Here is a 17,152-nt window from a genome sequence, read left to right on the forward strand (position 1 = left end):
CTTGAATGCACCAGTAGACACGTGTACCGGGAAGTAGGAAGTAAATACAGAGAAGCAGAGGTTCCACTTGGACCAAGTGAGTAAACCTGAAAGACTCCAAATATAAGCTTAAGTTAATGAAACTTTTGAAAACCACTACATATCGTTTGAACATTTCAAAAAGCGAGATGTACAATGTTTATTAGAACATGTGTTAGTAAGCCGGTTAACATACATTTACAGAGTTAGTTAATGGCGTCAGGTGTGTTTGTCTTTGTCTTTTGTAATGTGTGATCATGTTTTTAACTGGTTAAACGAAATCCAGTTATACAACAAAATGTAATGTTTGCAGCTAACACTGTCTGCAAAAATAAAAACCACAACGAGGAATATCTTAGCTGTGTGTGTAATACCTAAAACAATTAATGCTTTGATAATGTGTAATGAACCTTTTACTATCTAATTTAGGCTGGTTTTGAAAACGACGGTACATATTGCTGCTGTTTACAATATGACTTTCTCAACGGGTCTGCAGCTGTTTCACTATGTTATAATTTCCATTAATTGTCAAGTGTGACCCAGTGGCCATTAATTATGGCCACTGGGTCACACTTGACAAAAAGGAAAGTAGTGACTAAAAAAAACGAGGCTAAAGTAAACACATTTTTGGATGCATGTGTTGTAATTCAATGCAAACCAGTCGCCCAAGTATCAATCTAAAAATGACAAGTGATGTGCACTTACAGTCATTGTTTCAACACCATCTACTGCGTGAGAACACACTGCTCCATCTCCTCATTAACAAGTTATGGGTTAACCCCAGACAGTTTGAGCCAAAGGGGGAATTCTCACCTACCTGTTAAAATCCTGGACAAACAGGATTTTAACATCCTGGATGCAGTTTTAAGTGTGTGTGTTTGTGTGTATCAAACCACTTATCTAAGCGCTTAAAGGGACAAATGTTGATCGTGTGTTATTTGTCATATTTTTTTAGGGCCCGACTGATAAGGGATTTTTGAGGCTGATATCAATATTAGGACGAGAAAAAAATCCAATGCCGATATCTTTCTTTTATCTGTAGAGATAGACCGCTTTAAACTCACGGGTGTGATAATGCTCGTTGTAATCCATAACACACTCTGCTGATGACGTTGCCAATACAATGATACTCAAATTCACTGTTGAATACATTTAGTAATATCGGTGCATATCTGCGATAAAATGAGCAGATACTGATAGTCACTGGATATGCTAATATCGGCTGATATAGGCTGGCCGATTGATCAGTTGAGCTCTAATATTTGTATTTCTATTTTCCTTGGGCATCAAAGATAAGCCTCAACATTATAATCTGATCATTTAGCATTGCTTGAGTTTTGTTCATGTAATTATTCGTCCATTTCTGTCTGATTCTAAATATTATTAGACATGTTCTGTATTTCTGTATTATTCTGTATTTTCATTTGTTGATTATTTGTTTTTTTTTAAATAAATAAATAAAAAAAGATGATATGAATATGCCACATGTTAAGTAATGGTGTACCTGTGTTGTTTGGCCAGGTCTGGACCATGATTGAAGGCTACAGCCCTTTTACACAGGCCCTGCTGGGAACTCTGTTCACCTGGGGTCTGACTGCTGCTGGAGCTGCCCTAGTGTTTGTCTTCTCCAGTCGACAGGTAACGTGTAAACCCATCATAACCAAACTGCTGGGCTTGAGTGAAGGCATTACATTTTGTTTGAAACAAAGTCATGACAAAAGTTAGATGCAAATATACTGCACACTACAATCTGCCAATGAAAGGCGTCTGATCCAACCTTTACAACAGGGCCCTGAAGACCCTGACACACCAGCAGTGTGTCCTGCTACGTCGCCACCTGTTGGCCCCAGTTGGCCTTTTTGTGGCCGATTCCTCATGTTGAATCGGCGTGTCGTGGTTGGGAGTAGGAATCTCTCTGATAGGCTGTTCAGCTAAGCGAAACAGGAGAGTGTACGGGAAGAAATACGGAAGCGCTTCTTCTATTTTTGTTCCACTATTAAAAGACCAAGGGCTGACAACGCCAGCGCCAATTTTTAACTGTTTATCAGACATTATTCTTGATTAGAAGTATCTATATTACGAGTGTTTAGCGACAGCGGTGTGAAAATTGTCTTCTTGTATCATAACAACGGTTTATATTTCCGCGTTCTTCCTCGTCCTCTCCCGGTTTCCCCTTTTTGTAATGACGATTACAGACTACTGCTGCCTGCTGGCATGGAGAGTTACTGCCTCTCACGCATGTGCAGAACATACGTGGTTGTTGGCTGTAGTCTTTGCGGTGTGTTGTAGTGAAACTTTTTGGCCAAGACAAAAGGCGCTGTGCGCCGACGCCACGGGCGGCCTATGTCGCCACTAGTTCTTTGCCGTCTGCTTGGTGTGTCAGGGACTTAAGAGTGCGGTCACACTTGCAATGTTGTTGTACCGTGCTTAACCCCTCCCCATTCCCCCGCTAGCCTGCACGGCCTGCGGTCACACTGCTCCATGACCTACTCAAAGGAGCCCATGACACTCCGCTGTTCATCTTCCTACACTGGCTCCCAGTTACTGCTCACATCAAATTTAAAACTCTGCTGCTCGCTTACAAAACAGCGACACAAACGGCTCCTCCTTACCTAAACTCTATAATCCAGGTCTACACTCCCTCCCGCCCACTACGCTCTGCCAATGAAAGCCATCTGATCCACCCTTCACAACAAGGTCCTAAGTCTCTAACTAGACTCTTCTCCTCCCCCCCCCCAGTGGTGGAACGAATTACTAAACTTCATTTGATTCTGCAGAGCCCCTTTGCACCTTTAAGAAAAAGCTGAAGACCCAGCTCTTTATGATCTTATTGATGACGATAATAGTGATGATGATGTCGATGGTTTTGTTGATAATGACATTATTTAGGATGGGTTTGATGCTTATTAGAACTCTCAAGAACTGCAGTCGATGTCTCTGGTCATTTCCTGTCAGCACCCGTTTGTCTGATCAGACTTACAGCTGTTCGTTTGCACTTACTAATGTTGTTGCCTTTCTAGATCCTTACTTTTGTTGTACTTAGTCTCTGATGTGTGTCGCTTTAGATAAAATGCTTCTTATAAATGAATTGTACCCGCTTCTTTTCATTACTGCTGTTTCAGAATAATATGGAGAGTCCCTAACTAAACATGATATAAACAAAAGGAAGATTTTGTTCAAATATAGACTTAAACTTCCAATCATAAGAAATTATGATATTAAGTTATTATGCTAACTGTTTATATCTACATAACAATACTTGATTTTATCTGGCATAATAAGAAAATATATCTCAATGTATTGTTTTTTCAGAAATTGAGACATTTATACAAATTGATCAGATATACTTGGATAAAAAGTTTCTTTAAAAAATGTCTGTTGTCATTAACCTTCTATTGCCAAGCCTTGAAGATTTCTTTAAAGTAAAACTGTACAACCCCTCTTCTGTTCTACCCTTTTCAGAAGCGAATCTTGGATGGAAGTTTAGGCTTTGCAGCTGGGGTGAGTAAAATGTCTTTCTATGGACCCACGTGTTTCTTTGTTTGAATGAACGACTTTAAAACAGCTCAAAATTAAATATAGAACCAAAGTTCAAACAGGTGAGGCTTAGGGTGGTTTCACACTAACCTGGGCCCGGATCCCAGTACACTTGACCCTAAAGTCCTCTTGAAGAGGGGGTCCTGGTCTTTTCAGAAAGCATTCAAGGTTTATTTAACGATATACCACCTTTTTCTTTCAATGCATGATCATGATCTTATGATTAAGAAGAGCAGTTAAGAACCTACGTTGTCCTCCCACCACGTTTTGAGCAGTAAAGCGGCTGCTCGCAATACACCATGAATGGGGGCGAATTTTTAACGATATAAGATAGCGTGCAGTGGATGTTGGTGGCAGCTGAACATGCGGTCATGATGGCGCATATCTCAGCATTTATTCTGGCTGCACTGCTTTAAAGGATGCAGGTATTAAAAGTACCATTATACACCACATTTGACAGTAACGTCTGTATATCCCTATCCTTCTCCCTTTTCTTTCAATGTTTTAGGTGATGCTTGCTGCTTCCTATTGGTCATTGCTTGCACCAGCAATTGAAATGGCAGAAGATTCTGGGAAATACGGCTCGTTTGCTTTCATGCCAGTGGCTGGGGGATTCACACTTGGAGCGGCCTTCGTCTACTTTGCTGATCTGGCTATGCCCCTGCTGGTAAGAACTCAGTGTACAGAGTCATCATTTTTGCACTGGTATTTTTAATATTGCAGACACCTACATAGAGGCAAAGTCAATCAATCAATCATTATTTGTATAGCGCCAATTCATAGCAAGTGTTATCTTGAGACGCTTTACTAAAGAGCATATGGAATAATATGCAGGAAGGATTTCTCCTTTCTATTCCTCACGTTCCTGTTGTCCACACTTCCTTACCGCTGAGGTGGAGGTCGGTGCAGGCAGTGCATGAATGAGGACGGTGGTGGTTGTTGGAACTACAGTCTGATGGGGTGGCTGGACTTCGGGCGGGGGATGGGACAATACAGTCCAAAGACTGAGGTTGGTTGTCGAGCCGTGGTTGAAGGACGACAAAGTCCGATGGTAGTGACTGGGCGTCAGGGACTTCAGGTGGTAGTAGTGCCTCATCACTAAAGTTTGGGGGAGCTTCGTCTACTCGAGAGCCTGGCTTCTACTGCCTGGGCAAGACCTCCTGGGCTTCTGGCACGGAAGGGGAGGGGGGGGTCTATAGCAGCAGGCCGTCCTCACCAACAATCCCAAGAAACCTCAGGAACTCCCAGGAATTTTCCTTTTTTGTGGTTAGTAACTAAGATTTATAGATAGCGACAAGCAGTAATATGATGTGAATGCACAGAGGGAGGGAGAGATAGGAGCTCAAGGTGCCAGTTTCCCCGGTCCAGAGTACAGACATATATCATAGTGTGGCAAAATAGCAATAATTGGACAACACTACAACACATACCCTGTGTTCCTCGACCACGTTTTGTCTTGCAAAACCCCCCACACCGGGGGCTGTATAGATAAGATAAGATATACTTTATTCATCCCAGCAGGGAAATGTAGGTGTTCCAGCAGCCAGCATACATACAAACACACAACACAACACATATATACATACATATCCCACTCATACAAAAAACATGAGCCCACAATACATAGCCAGGATAAAAAAGTGTTATGGATGGTCCATGTGCATAAGTAGCTGTTACTAATAGATAACAGTACAAAACACTAGCTCTGCCAGTGCATAGTATGATAGATAAATAAAGAATTATTATAAAAAAGCAGTCAAGTGTGCAAATATACAGGTGCAAAATACAGTTTGATATATGCAGCTCAGGCTAAAGTTTAAAAGTTTAAATATCTTCTGTCCTTACTTAAAGGGGAGTCGTTATAAAGTGCAATTGCAGTAGGTAAAAAAGTATTTTTAAATCTGTCCTTTTTGCAGCTTAGCTGCCGTAGCCTCCCACTAAAAACACTCTTTTGTTCACACACAAGATTGTGTAAGGGATGCATGTTATTGTCCATAATGTTCAACAGTTTCTGTATCATCCTTCTCCCCATCACCACCTCCAGGGGCGTATGGATGCAATGTGTGACACTTTATAGGTGTAATGAAATTCTTGGAATGATAAATAAATGAATACAACATTATGCTGCAGGACTCCTCCTGACTTGACTACGTCAAGCATGACATGAGCCTAAAATTAGCACCCACCACCTGCCAAATGCTGGTACTTATCGAATTTGATGGATAAAATAAATTGGATTGGGTGCCACGACACCAATCAGTGAAAAAATACTCCACATTGATCACGTTTGGTTTTGCTATGACTCACTGTCTTGTTTTTGGAGCCATGGCAACACTGGGGGGAATACAGTTGAAACACACTGTGATAAAAGGTAGCATAAAGAACACAAGGCACACGGGGGGTTCACACACTCAAACTCTTACACACACACACACACACACACACACACACACACACACACACACACACACCCATACACACTCACAGAGACATTGAGCGAGGGGCCATCACTGTTTGGACAGCTGCTGCTTCCACTTTTACCGGTTTCTTAACAAATACTGAAAGTGAATGAATACAGAAATCAGGAATGGAAAGAGAGGAGAGCGGGGACACTGTGAATAGGAGTGATAGATGGATTTTAATGATAACGTTTGCATTTTTGAGGGAGGGGTTGTGTATCTGCTTTTCATCGGTGGGGGCCGATGAGTAGCACAGAGAACTCCCATGATTCCCCGCCAGCCTCTTACCTCATCTTTTGTTATTGTATTGATTGAGGGCTCTCTGGTGGCGGAATTTACATACTTAAATTTTGTAAACAAGGAAACAACATTTTCAGTTTTTACAAATGTAAGGGAATATCATTTAGAACTAATTTTTTTAAGAAAGCATGTGCAACTTTTTGATTCAGGAGATGTCCACCAACATAATACCAAAACAAACTGCTGTTTGGTGACACCTCCGCCACACTGAATCCTCTGCTCTCCTATAGCGACACACCTCCAACCCCTCTCTACTCTACAAAATTGTCCATGTCTCGAGCTGCATTGTTTTGTTAGCAGGCTAGTGGTAGCGTTCTTTAGTAGGGCTGGGAATCTTTGGGTGTCTCACGATTCGATTCAGAATCGATTTTCGATTCAAAGCGATTCTGGATTCATTGATCCATGGATTCAAAGTCCATTTATGAAATAGTACATACTTCAGGATCTACTCCAGTCATCTGTGAGTCTGGCTAAATATCTTGTTGCTCTATTTGGCATTCTACTGAGTTAAAGAGATAGCCTTAGCACTTAGCTTAGCCCCAAAAAAAAAATCTATTTTGGAAGTTATGAATCGATTTTAAGTCTTAGAGTAGAAGAATCTCGATTTTTTTCCCACCTTTACTCTTTAGTTTGTTGGTAGCTTGCATTGCATGTACATTTACAGATTTATTTTTGGTGCCTTTAATGGAGAGATAGGACAGTGGACAGTGTCGGAAATCAGTGAGAGAGAGTGGGGAATGACATGCGGGAAGGAAGCCACAGGTGGGAAGTGAACCCGGGCCGCCTGCTTGAGACGACAGCGCCCCTGCATGTACATTTACACTGAATGACCATGATCTAAAAACGCTTACGTGACATTTAAATAAGCCGTGAGTACAGTATGTTATTCTTTGTTTCTCTTGTCCCTCAATTAAACAACTTTTATATGTGGGGGGATGAGCCGGCCGTCCTGTCGATGTAAACATCCTGTAAATACGGCTCAGACAACATCACACACAACGGGACTCGCGCGTCACTCTTATTGTGGACAGTCATGACTCAGAGAGATATTTACAGAGGATATAATGGATTTTTGTCTATATAAATATATGTTGCACACTTAAATACCTATAAGACCATCATCTCCTGCCAGTCCTCTCTAAGATCAGGACACCTTCCTCTTTCAGTCTACTCAGGTAAAGCTGTCAACAGGACTTCAGAGCCATGAAAGAGATCCTGGCTAAATTGGATCAATGTGTTGTCCAACCATGAACAGCAAGAGGCAGAGGATTACTCTGGTGAAGATGCCCTGCTGGTCAATAAGGAAGTCAGATAGGGAACTGCTATCAAACACATTTTATGTTTCAAAGAGGCTGCTCGTCCTATCCACTTGCAGTACAAAGCACCTTATTCAACCTCTGCTACAAAGACTTTCAAACATTACTTTGCATACATATTGAGATGTGCTGGAAATCAGCCCTGTTGGTTCATTGTGCTCTTGTTCACTACATAATGAAGGACACAGTAGTTTAGAGCTTAAAATCCCCATTCAAGTTTTATAAAGACCCTATCTGTGATTCACATTTAAAAAAAAATGAACACTGAGAATTTGTAACATTTCAGCCAGCTGTGACTTATTAAAATTGAGACAAACTATAATGTCATTTTGATTAACTTTTTCTGTCTTCAGTATCAACCCTAAAATATTTTACACTTTTTTTGTCCTGCCTCTACTTGTCTTTCCTTATTTATAAACTGCTACCTTTTTGCAGTGTGATCATATTTTAGATATCTATGTTTTGCTATTTCTTTGTGAGCCCTTTTTGGCACTTGACTGTTCACTTGAGGCCAGCTCCAAAAGCCAATCTGTTGGGTTCAGGTAGCAGTCACACATTATCCTCCTTTTCAGTCAGTTTAAATTATTCTCAGAGCTCCCCAAAACATGTGTGTGAAGTTTCTTGTTCTAAATCCACTCTGATCCTGTATTTGATCATGCCTATAAACCCCTCTATTTCAGCCCTGCTCAGAACAGGCTGTTTCTGTGTCTGTACCTTTAAATGTAAATGAGCTGTGTCTGACCACGCCCCCTCTCTGGAAGGGCTTGGGTGACTCGGAACACCAGGATACCTTGCATCATGCCCATTTGTTTTTGATGAGAAGCCAGACTCAGCTGGCAGAACAAACACCTAGCTGTGGGAGTGTCACCCACCAGGGGGAGGGGCCCTTTGTGATGTCATGAAGGGAAATCTCCAAACAGCCTGTTTGAGCACACATTTTCTAAAAAGTGAAGCAGGCAAAAGACGGAGAGGATGGACTTTTCTCATTGGTTTGTAGACAGACTAGAGACACATATTAGTGTTAGAAAAACCTGCTGAAGTGTATATTGTATTATGTGACCATTAAGCCACATGAAATTGGTTTTAAACACAAAAATGCATGCTTATTGCATTGCATCTCATGAAATGCGTACTTAAATCTGAGTGAAAATAAGCCTTTACAATCACAATTTTATTTACCTAATTGGCTCATCTGCATAGCATTGGTTTGCGTGGCAATCATTTAAGTGCAGTTACAAACAGTGTGTATGAGTTGCCTGAGTAAGCAAAAGCCCTGCCAAAATATTTGTTTACCAAATGCTCTTAATATCATTACCGTTCCACATGCATAGATAACAATGCGTTAATTTGGTGGCAAGGCAATGAACGCATTGAAAATAATGGCTTGCATAGGGTAAGCCTTTGCTTGTGGTCTTGACACGGTCTTTATCTCTAAATGTCTTGTTGTTGACTCGGCCTCGGAGCACTCTGGTCTCGGGTATGTCTTTGTCTCGGTTGGTGTGGTCTTGACTACAACACCACCTTGTAGTACATTAATAATAGAGAGCCATTGATGTGAAGCCAATATGTTACACATATATTGATAAAGAATCAAAATGTATTTGTAAGTAGGGCTTTCAAGATAACACATTTGATTTGTTTATCAAAGAAAAATAAAACATAAAAATGTACTCTATGATGCCTCTCACCTTCAAACTTCACTGAGAAAACCGAGGGATTGCAAACCTTATGAGAGCACATGACTTGGCTTTTTAACTTGACTTTTTTGCTTTCCGAGAGAACATCAGCGTCTGCAAGTCAAGTGATTAATTAAATCACAATCTTGCTCTGAACGGTACCCAACAACACCAAACCTGTGGCCAATCGGGTCTACACATGCTCTGCAGAGAAGCGCTCGCATATAAAGAAGATACATGTCCTCTTGCGGGTTTGTTTTAGATGAATTGATGACATTGATTCTGGATTCATATAGACTCATCCAGTGTAGTTTCAAAGACTTGAGAGTACTGCGGCTCACCTGTTGCTTTATAAACGGCTGAAGATAGTTATCTACAAAAGTATAAGGGTTGTGCATGATGTTTGCAGTGAACCTTTGTGTGTTGACTGTTCGTATGAACTGAGGGACAACTGTTTTCCCAGTGGTTGGATCTTGGCTTGCTTTTCAGGTAGCCAGGGTCCAATTGAGCCGCATGATTCATGCAGCTAACAGCGGTTCTCCAGCTCATTTATTCACTGCATGAATACAGAGCTCATGCTCCCTGCTGAATATCACATGACAGGTGTGTGTGTGTGTGTGTGTGTGTGTGTGTGTGTGTGTGTGTGTGTGTGTGTGTGTGTGTGTGTGTGTGTGTGTGTGTGTGTGTGTGTGTGTGTGTGGGTGTGGGTGTGTGGGTGGGTGGGGGTGTGTGTGTGTGTGTGGGTGTGTGTGGGTGTGGGTTTGTGTTGGAAGATGTTTTTCCTACCGTTCTTGCTGCTGTTCGGCTTACCTATGAATAATCATTGTGATGAAATGTCACCTTCCAAACTCAGCGGCCCCAAGCAAATAACTGTTGAGGGCTATGGTGGCTGTGTGTGTGTGTGTGTGTGTGTGTGTGTTTGATAGCAGTTGCATGTCCTATTCCAGTCTCTTATGGTTTTAACTATTAACAATAATATAAAAAAATATATTTATACATCTTTCTGAATATAGAGGGGGTAAAATGGATATGGACTTATATTTTTCAGTGTAACAGGAAACCGCCAATTTAATTAGGCATGCCATAATAACTAGGGCCAGACCGATATGGGATTTTGGAGCCATTTTCGATATTAGGGACAGAAACAATCCGATTCCGATAAATGCACCGATATCTTTTATTCTTGATCTATCTTTGTTCTGTAAATATAGATAGATAAATATATACACATTAAATGTGTTGATCCCTCATGAAATGCAGTTATCAAACACTTGTGGAAAAGATATATAATGAGGACAAGATGGTCACTCAACTGGAAAGTAACACAATCTACCTTTAATGAAGCTAGAACAGAGTCGGACTGTAGGTGAACAGGTGTTGGAGTGAGACAGAGAGTGAGAGCAGGAAACTGTGTATACTGTATCATGTAACATGATGTTGGGCTTCTTCAAAACCATAGAGGTTTTTGGAAGTGCCCCCCTGAACACATGGCTCCCTAGGCAACTGCCTGTATTGCCTGTGCCTGCTGCAGACCAAAGCAGCTGCAGGTGATGTGCTTGCTATGGTATCATCTGTTGAGTGTGGCCATTGGCATGCAAGATGTGGAAGGTAACAAAAAGTGGGAACGATAATGTGCCAGCAATGAAAAATAAAAATGTAATGTGTCAGGTATACACACACACACACACACATATATATGTATATGTGTGTGTGTGTGTTTTCCAGCCGGCATTCCACTAATTATTACCCATGGAAACCTGATCCCTGGTGTGCCTCCGGTTCATTAAGTTTTTGTGTGTAACATTCTGTACTTCCTCTTTGATGCCATCGTGTCATGTTTAATCAAGCTGTTCCCTGTAAATCACGTTTCAATTTTAAAAATTAAAAAGGTTTCCGTGGCTCACAAAAGAGATTTTCTGATGTTCCTGGGTCACTCTCCCTTTTGTCTTCACTTCAATCTTTGTTTTGATTTCTGTGTTATATTCTTTTCCCTCCTACTCTGTCTGAGTTCAAGGTCTCCTGTGTCCTTTGTCAACGTTCCAGATGTTCATCATTCATGTTTGATTACCATTTTTAATTCTATCAACCGTGTACTAAACAAATAGGAGGCGGTTGAATGATTTGTATTTTTTAATTTTATATACTTTATTACTCCCTGAGGGAAACTCGGGTTTTACACTCTGTTATTGAGGCTTCTCACATACATAGGCCCAAATCACAGACATGCACAAACAGGGCTGATACACACTGCAGCAGAGCGGTCTGAGGTTTGGTGCCTTACTCAAGGGCACCTCGGCAGTACTCGGGAAGTGCCCTAGCACCTCTCCAGCTACTAGACCAACTTCCATATTATGGCCGCATCGGGACTTGAACCGGCGATCCTCCGGTACCCAACCCAAGCCCCTGTGGACTGAGCTACTGCTGACCCCGTGACAGTAGCAATGGGGTTGAATGGAAAGTCCAATGATTCAATCTGAGATCATTGCATCACGTGGTGAAAGACTAAAAAAGGAAAGCAACAGGAGCAAGGCAGTTCAGTGTGACTTAATGTTTATGGTTTGAACAACCATTAAGTTTCCCTTAAAGAAATAATGGTGGAACTCTTTCTTTCTATCAGCATTAAAACATGTATAAACATTGGACTATATCTTTATGCATGCTAATATTAATAATAATAAAAAATTATACATTAGACTTTTATAGTTCTTTACCGAGTACTCAAAGACGCTAAACAAAAAAGAACGCAACGGGGCGCTGGTGGCTCAGTGGTTAGTGCACGCGCACCATGTATGGAGGCTGTGGTCCTTCAAGCGGGTGGCCCACGTTCAAATCTCACCTGTGGCTCCTTTCCCGCATGTCATTCCCCACTCTCTCACTCCCTGGTTTCTGACTCTATCCACTGTCCTATCTCTCCATTAAAGGCACAGAAAGCCCAAAAATAAAATCTTAAAAAAATAAAAATAAAGAAATAACACAACAACAGTGAAAACAATACAACGAACTGATAATGTAAGAGAAGGAGGATGAGAACAGAGTTTGTTATTGTTTGTAGACGGTGTTTTGGGGATGTTTTTGATATGTTGGTCAAAGGAGAGGGTTTGATCAAAGATGACACCAAGGTTGCAGACATGGTGGGAAGGGAGCACGGTAGAGCCATTGTACGACAGGGAGAAGTTAAGGGTGGACTTGATGAGTGATTTGGGACCGATGATGATGATGACTTCTGATTTGTCACAGTTAAGTGCATGGCCTAGTGTGTGGATTTAGGAAGAGTATTGCTTCGACTTGAGTTGGCTGTTTATTTTCTACACATGATTATGTCAATCTTTTAAACAGACACAGCTTTTCTGCCACCAGTGGGCATGCTTCATGTACACAAGAGTATATACAGTTTCTTTCATATCAGTCAAATAATGCATTGATTTACCGCTTTTCAGTAGTTAGAGAAGAGAAGTGTTCACAATGCTAGTTCACACTAAACGTACAGGTAGTATATAAGACATCCTTAATAGTTCAGCTTTAGATGATAGAGATCTAATGTTTAGGAGTCCACATTTAGCTATCCTGTTCTACTTTTGCAGTGTCTCTAAATTAAAATCACGAGCGAGAAAAGTGGGTAAACTATACAATTTGAATGTATCTGTTAGAATAGAATAAAATAGATCTTTATTAAAAACTTTACGTGATCATAAAGAGAGCATAGTTAACAAGAGAGGCGGACTGGAAAATAAGAGGTAAACAAAATGAAAGGGACGCGCACATCGCAGAACAACACAGAACATGACAAGCTACTTTACTGACTGTGTGGCTTATTTTGAGTCATGTTAGGCAGATAAAGCCATAACACTATTTACCGATAAGGAAGGCTGTCCACGCCGTGTGCCTGTGCTTGTGCATGAACTGTACCATGCTGCCACTCTTGAGAGCCATGGCCACGTAAGTGTACAGTGCTTGAGCACAGATCGGAGCACTCACACTAGTCAAACGAAACTGGACTTGAGGGCTCAAGTGTGCGATACGGATTGCCTCAGAGCGGTTTTACATTTCACCCATTCACACTGACGGCAAGGGGGTGTGTGTCTGTGTGTGTGTGTGTGCGTGTGTGTGCGTGCGTGTGCGTGTGTGTGTGTGTGTGTGTGTGCGTGTGTGTGCGTGTGTGTGCGCGTGTGTGTGTGTGAGAACACCATTGAGGTGCAAGTGGATGCAGTTAAATAGATGTTGGGGACGTTTTACTGGGTCTGACCACATTCTCTGCATTCCTTATTAACTCTAAACAGACACACTGAGTCGTTCAACATCTGCCTGAGGGAGTTAGTTATCTTCCCTTTCTTTCTTTCTTTACCTTGATTGTGCATTAGTGTGAAACAAATATACAAGCGCAAAATACCCAGTGATCAACATGGGTGCCCCATGTCGTAACAGATGGGTGAAGTCACTCAGACTTAGGCCATTATTATTTACAGTCTATGGTTATCACTAGTGATCACTGTTATTTGACTTAAGTAAACGGAATCCTCCATTATAAGTGAGCTTTCAAAAAGGAAACCAGCAAGGGAGAAAAGCAAAATGATTCCTCACGCTGTTGCATATATTAGAAATAGGTAAGGAATGTGTCAGTTAAAACAATAAAAACAAAGGGTACAACATCATATATACAACATCAAGCGTTTCCTGTGCTCCTTGTGTATTGAATTAAATTTCTGTTTCTGTCTCTTCATCAGGGTGTAGGTGCTGACCCCCACACTGCCTTGGCTGTGCCCCCTGAATCAAAGCTGGTCAAAGAAAAATCAGAGGAGGCCCAATTCCAAGCCTGGAACAAGGAAGACGATATGACTATCAGGATAGGTAGAGCTCGACATCTCCCAGGCAAGCCTCCCATCATATACCACACCAATGCCATGCATTTGTAGCAACAATAGTCCAGTCCTTCCAGTGGGAAGATTTAAGATTACCCTCATTCTAAACATTTTGGGAGAGAGACTGCAATAAGTTCTCTTTCAGCTCTTGCTTCTCTGATGGCCTCATCTGTCTTGTCTGATTTTTCTGTCTTAACTTTATTTACCTCATCCGTCCCTTTGTCATTAATATTTTATGCTTTCCTAACTTTAATGCTTTTTCAATCAGCAACGCTTTTAGGTCATAACATGTGGTGTGTGATCTTGGGTTTGGGACACTTAATACAATTTTCTGACATATTAATCACGCTAAATCAGGTGTGTTTTATGGCAAACTTTTTCCAAACTGGGCAGTTCTAATTAAAGTAACCTAGTGTTCCATTTGAGGCAGCATAGGGCTCAACATTGTGGTTTCCAGAATTAAAAATCCCATTCATTTTCTCCACAGCTGATTTGATTATTAGCCATAATGTCATAACCATCACATGTTCGTAAGATATCAACCTCGTTATAAGAAAAAGGGAAATTTCACTTCTGGAACCAGAACTGCCAAAAAAGCGGGTGGTCACTGTTGAGCTCTACTGTCCAGGACGGGACCAGAATTTTTATATATATTTTCCCCATTGTTCACCATCTGTGCAAACAAAGAATGATACAGCAAATTAAAAAAAAGAATACAGTCTTGAACGAGGTAGCTCAAGCAAATAATGAAGTCGGCAAATAAAACATGACCATAATATGTATAAACTATGTCGGTTTAGGATTGCTAGAAGATTTTGCTAAGGTGCCTTTACACCCTCTGCTCGGTTCATTTGGTTTATAACGAGTTAAAAAAAGATGAGTTGTTTTCTATCAGTTCTGGTCCAGTTCAGGTTCTTGCTCTACTTCACAATGAGTGCTTCACAGATCTACCTACAATAAGAGGAGTCTGAGCCAATGTATGAGTCGCACCTCTTCGTTTCCATTAACCTCTCTGGGATCTCACAATAATTCAGAGATTTTATTATCAGGATTTTTTGACATTTTTAAGTTTCAGGGGAGTTATGTTCGTCTTTGATGTAAGAAGTCTGGTCAATAGGGTTTGCTGTATGTACGATCTGAAGATGAATGTGTGAACAGTGCTGAGTTACTTTGATGATATTTTTGAGGACATGCTACTGTTAGCAGCTCGAGGTGCTAAACTTTACAAACACAAAGAGCAAAACTCCTTAAAGTGTAAGCAGATAAAAATAAGTGATATCAGCATATCAAAGAATTATTCAAGTACCCTACTTCTACCAGAAAATAGAATATATATTTACAAGCACAATATTGTTGGACTATCATGTTGGCTGTTGTCCCTTTCATTTACCCAGGTTTTCTGGGAGAAATGATTCCCTGAATAGCAAGATGTTAATACTGTTTTTAAAATAATTGGCTCAACCAACGACAGAAGATCATCCTCTGAATTAAAAATGATCAAACAAGGCCTTTTACAGTCTAGCTGTAAAACACAGTTTACCCATTCTTCCAGCATATGAATCAGGTCTTATTGGCTGTATCCACGTATGTCTGTAATAGACCTTTCACATTTGCAGATATCTCCTGAAAAAATCCTGATATACCCCCGCCAAGCTGAGCGCCGAGCAAAGTCTCGTTTGCCTTTCTTGCGTGCTGCACTGAAGTGAAAACATTTTTAACTTCGGCGCAGCGTTCTGTGACGTCACCTCCGCACGTCCAATAGGAGGGAAGATCAGATCACAATAAACGGTGTCTCACTTTCCTGAGTTCTAGTTTACAGACCTACCAGGACATAGGAGAGAAATATCCAGTTTGAAATTAAATGTCCGATAGTTTGGCTTCACCAGGTGTGTTTAATGCAGCGGCAGAAACGTGTGTGAAGCGGTCGTTATAGAGCTGCAGCTCCTGGACGAGTCTCAAGTCCTGTTGAACCCTGAGGTTTTCATGAACACATAGCCTCTTTGCTGCTCATCTCCTCATCCTCAGCAGTAGAAAGATCAGGGCTTTCTACTTAACAGTGGACAGATACAAACATACTGTGCATCCAAAAAGTATCTATTTTCCCGACTTTTGTTTCTGTCACCTTGCAACATGCTTTGTGCTCGTGTTCGCCCCACTTCTGCTCCGAGCGTAGCGCACACCGCTTCTGTTTTTTTCTGTTAATAACAAAAATATGCAGTTAATTTTCTTGGCATTAGAATATCACGCTTACCTTAACTCACACAATTTTCTCTTGTAATGTCTTTTAGAGGTCTTACTTTTTCTACTTTCTAATGATTCAACATGATTGTTGGTTGGTGTCTCCTTTCAATCTAAGACAGCTTGAACTTGGTGGGGCTAATTCTGCTATGCCCTTCAGGGTTTCTAAGGCCTGTCTGTGAAGCAGTGGTCTCTGGATTAAACAAATCCAAAATCGTATATATGTTCATCCTTCAGAAGTGTGGTATATGAATGTGGATGGTATGTATTGCCCTCAGTTTTCTTTCCCCATGTTGTTATGTATCTTTCTGTTTCAGCTGCGGCCTTGCCTAGCAGACACAGCTCCACCCAATGTGAATATTACTCGACATTAGGGATATATGATTCTATATTATCACTATGCTTGGTTCACTGTAAGATTTCTCAAGGTACCATTTTCACATTTTTTACTTACACCAATGAGCCATTAAGTTATGACCACCTGCCTAATGTTTTTTCGAGATCCCCTTTTGCTGACAAAACAGCCCTGACTCGTCGAGGCACTGTGTGCTGTGACACCTTTTTTTCACAACCAGTAAAAACTTTTTAACAAATAAGATCTCTGAAGCTCTACTGTTGAATCGGAAAAAAACTGGCTCCCCATGCTCCTTGGATGCCAATGACCCCTATTGCTGGTTTACTGGCTTTCCTTCTTTGGACCACTTTGGTAAGTACTGACAACACATTCTAATCTTTCACGACCTAAGATCTTC

At 41.1% G+C, this 17,152-nt stretch overlaps 1 protein-coding gene across 2 annotated transcripts in view; it reads left to right on the forward strand.

Annotated features, from left to right (window-relative positions):
- Window positions 1–17,152, forward strand: part of LOC132955268 (zinc transporter ZIP11-like) — a 30,760-nt gene continuing 13,608 nt past the window's right edge. The window contains exons 1-5 of one of the 2 annotated variants that reach the window (XM_061028053.1): window positions 1–76; window positions 1,540–1,656; window positions 3,481–3,519; window positions 4,064–4,222; window positions 14,028–14,151. In XM_061028053.1, coding sequence (XP_060884036.1) covers window positions 1,549–1,656; window positions 3,481–3,519; window positions 4,064–4,222; window positions 14,028–14,151 — 430 coding nt within the window. In that variant the 5' untranslated portion in view covers window positions 1–76; window positions 1,540–1,548. Of the gene's footprint in view, window positions 77–1,511; window positions 1,657–3,480; window positions 3,520–4,063; window positions 4,223–14,027; window positions 14,152–17,152 lie in introns of those variants that run through there. The other variant, XM_061028052.1, reaches the window with a different exon arrangement.

Source organism: Labrus mixtus, chromosome 21 (genome assembly GCF_963584025.1).
Source record: "Labrus mixtus chromosome 21, fLabMix1.1, whole genome shotgun sequence".
Taxonomy (NCBI): Eukaryota; Metazoa; Chordata; class Actinopteri; order Labriformes; family Labridae; genus Labrus; species Labrus mixtus.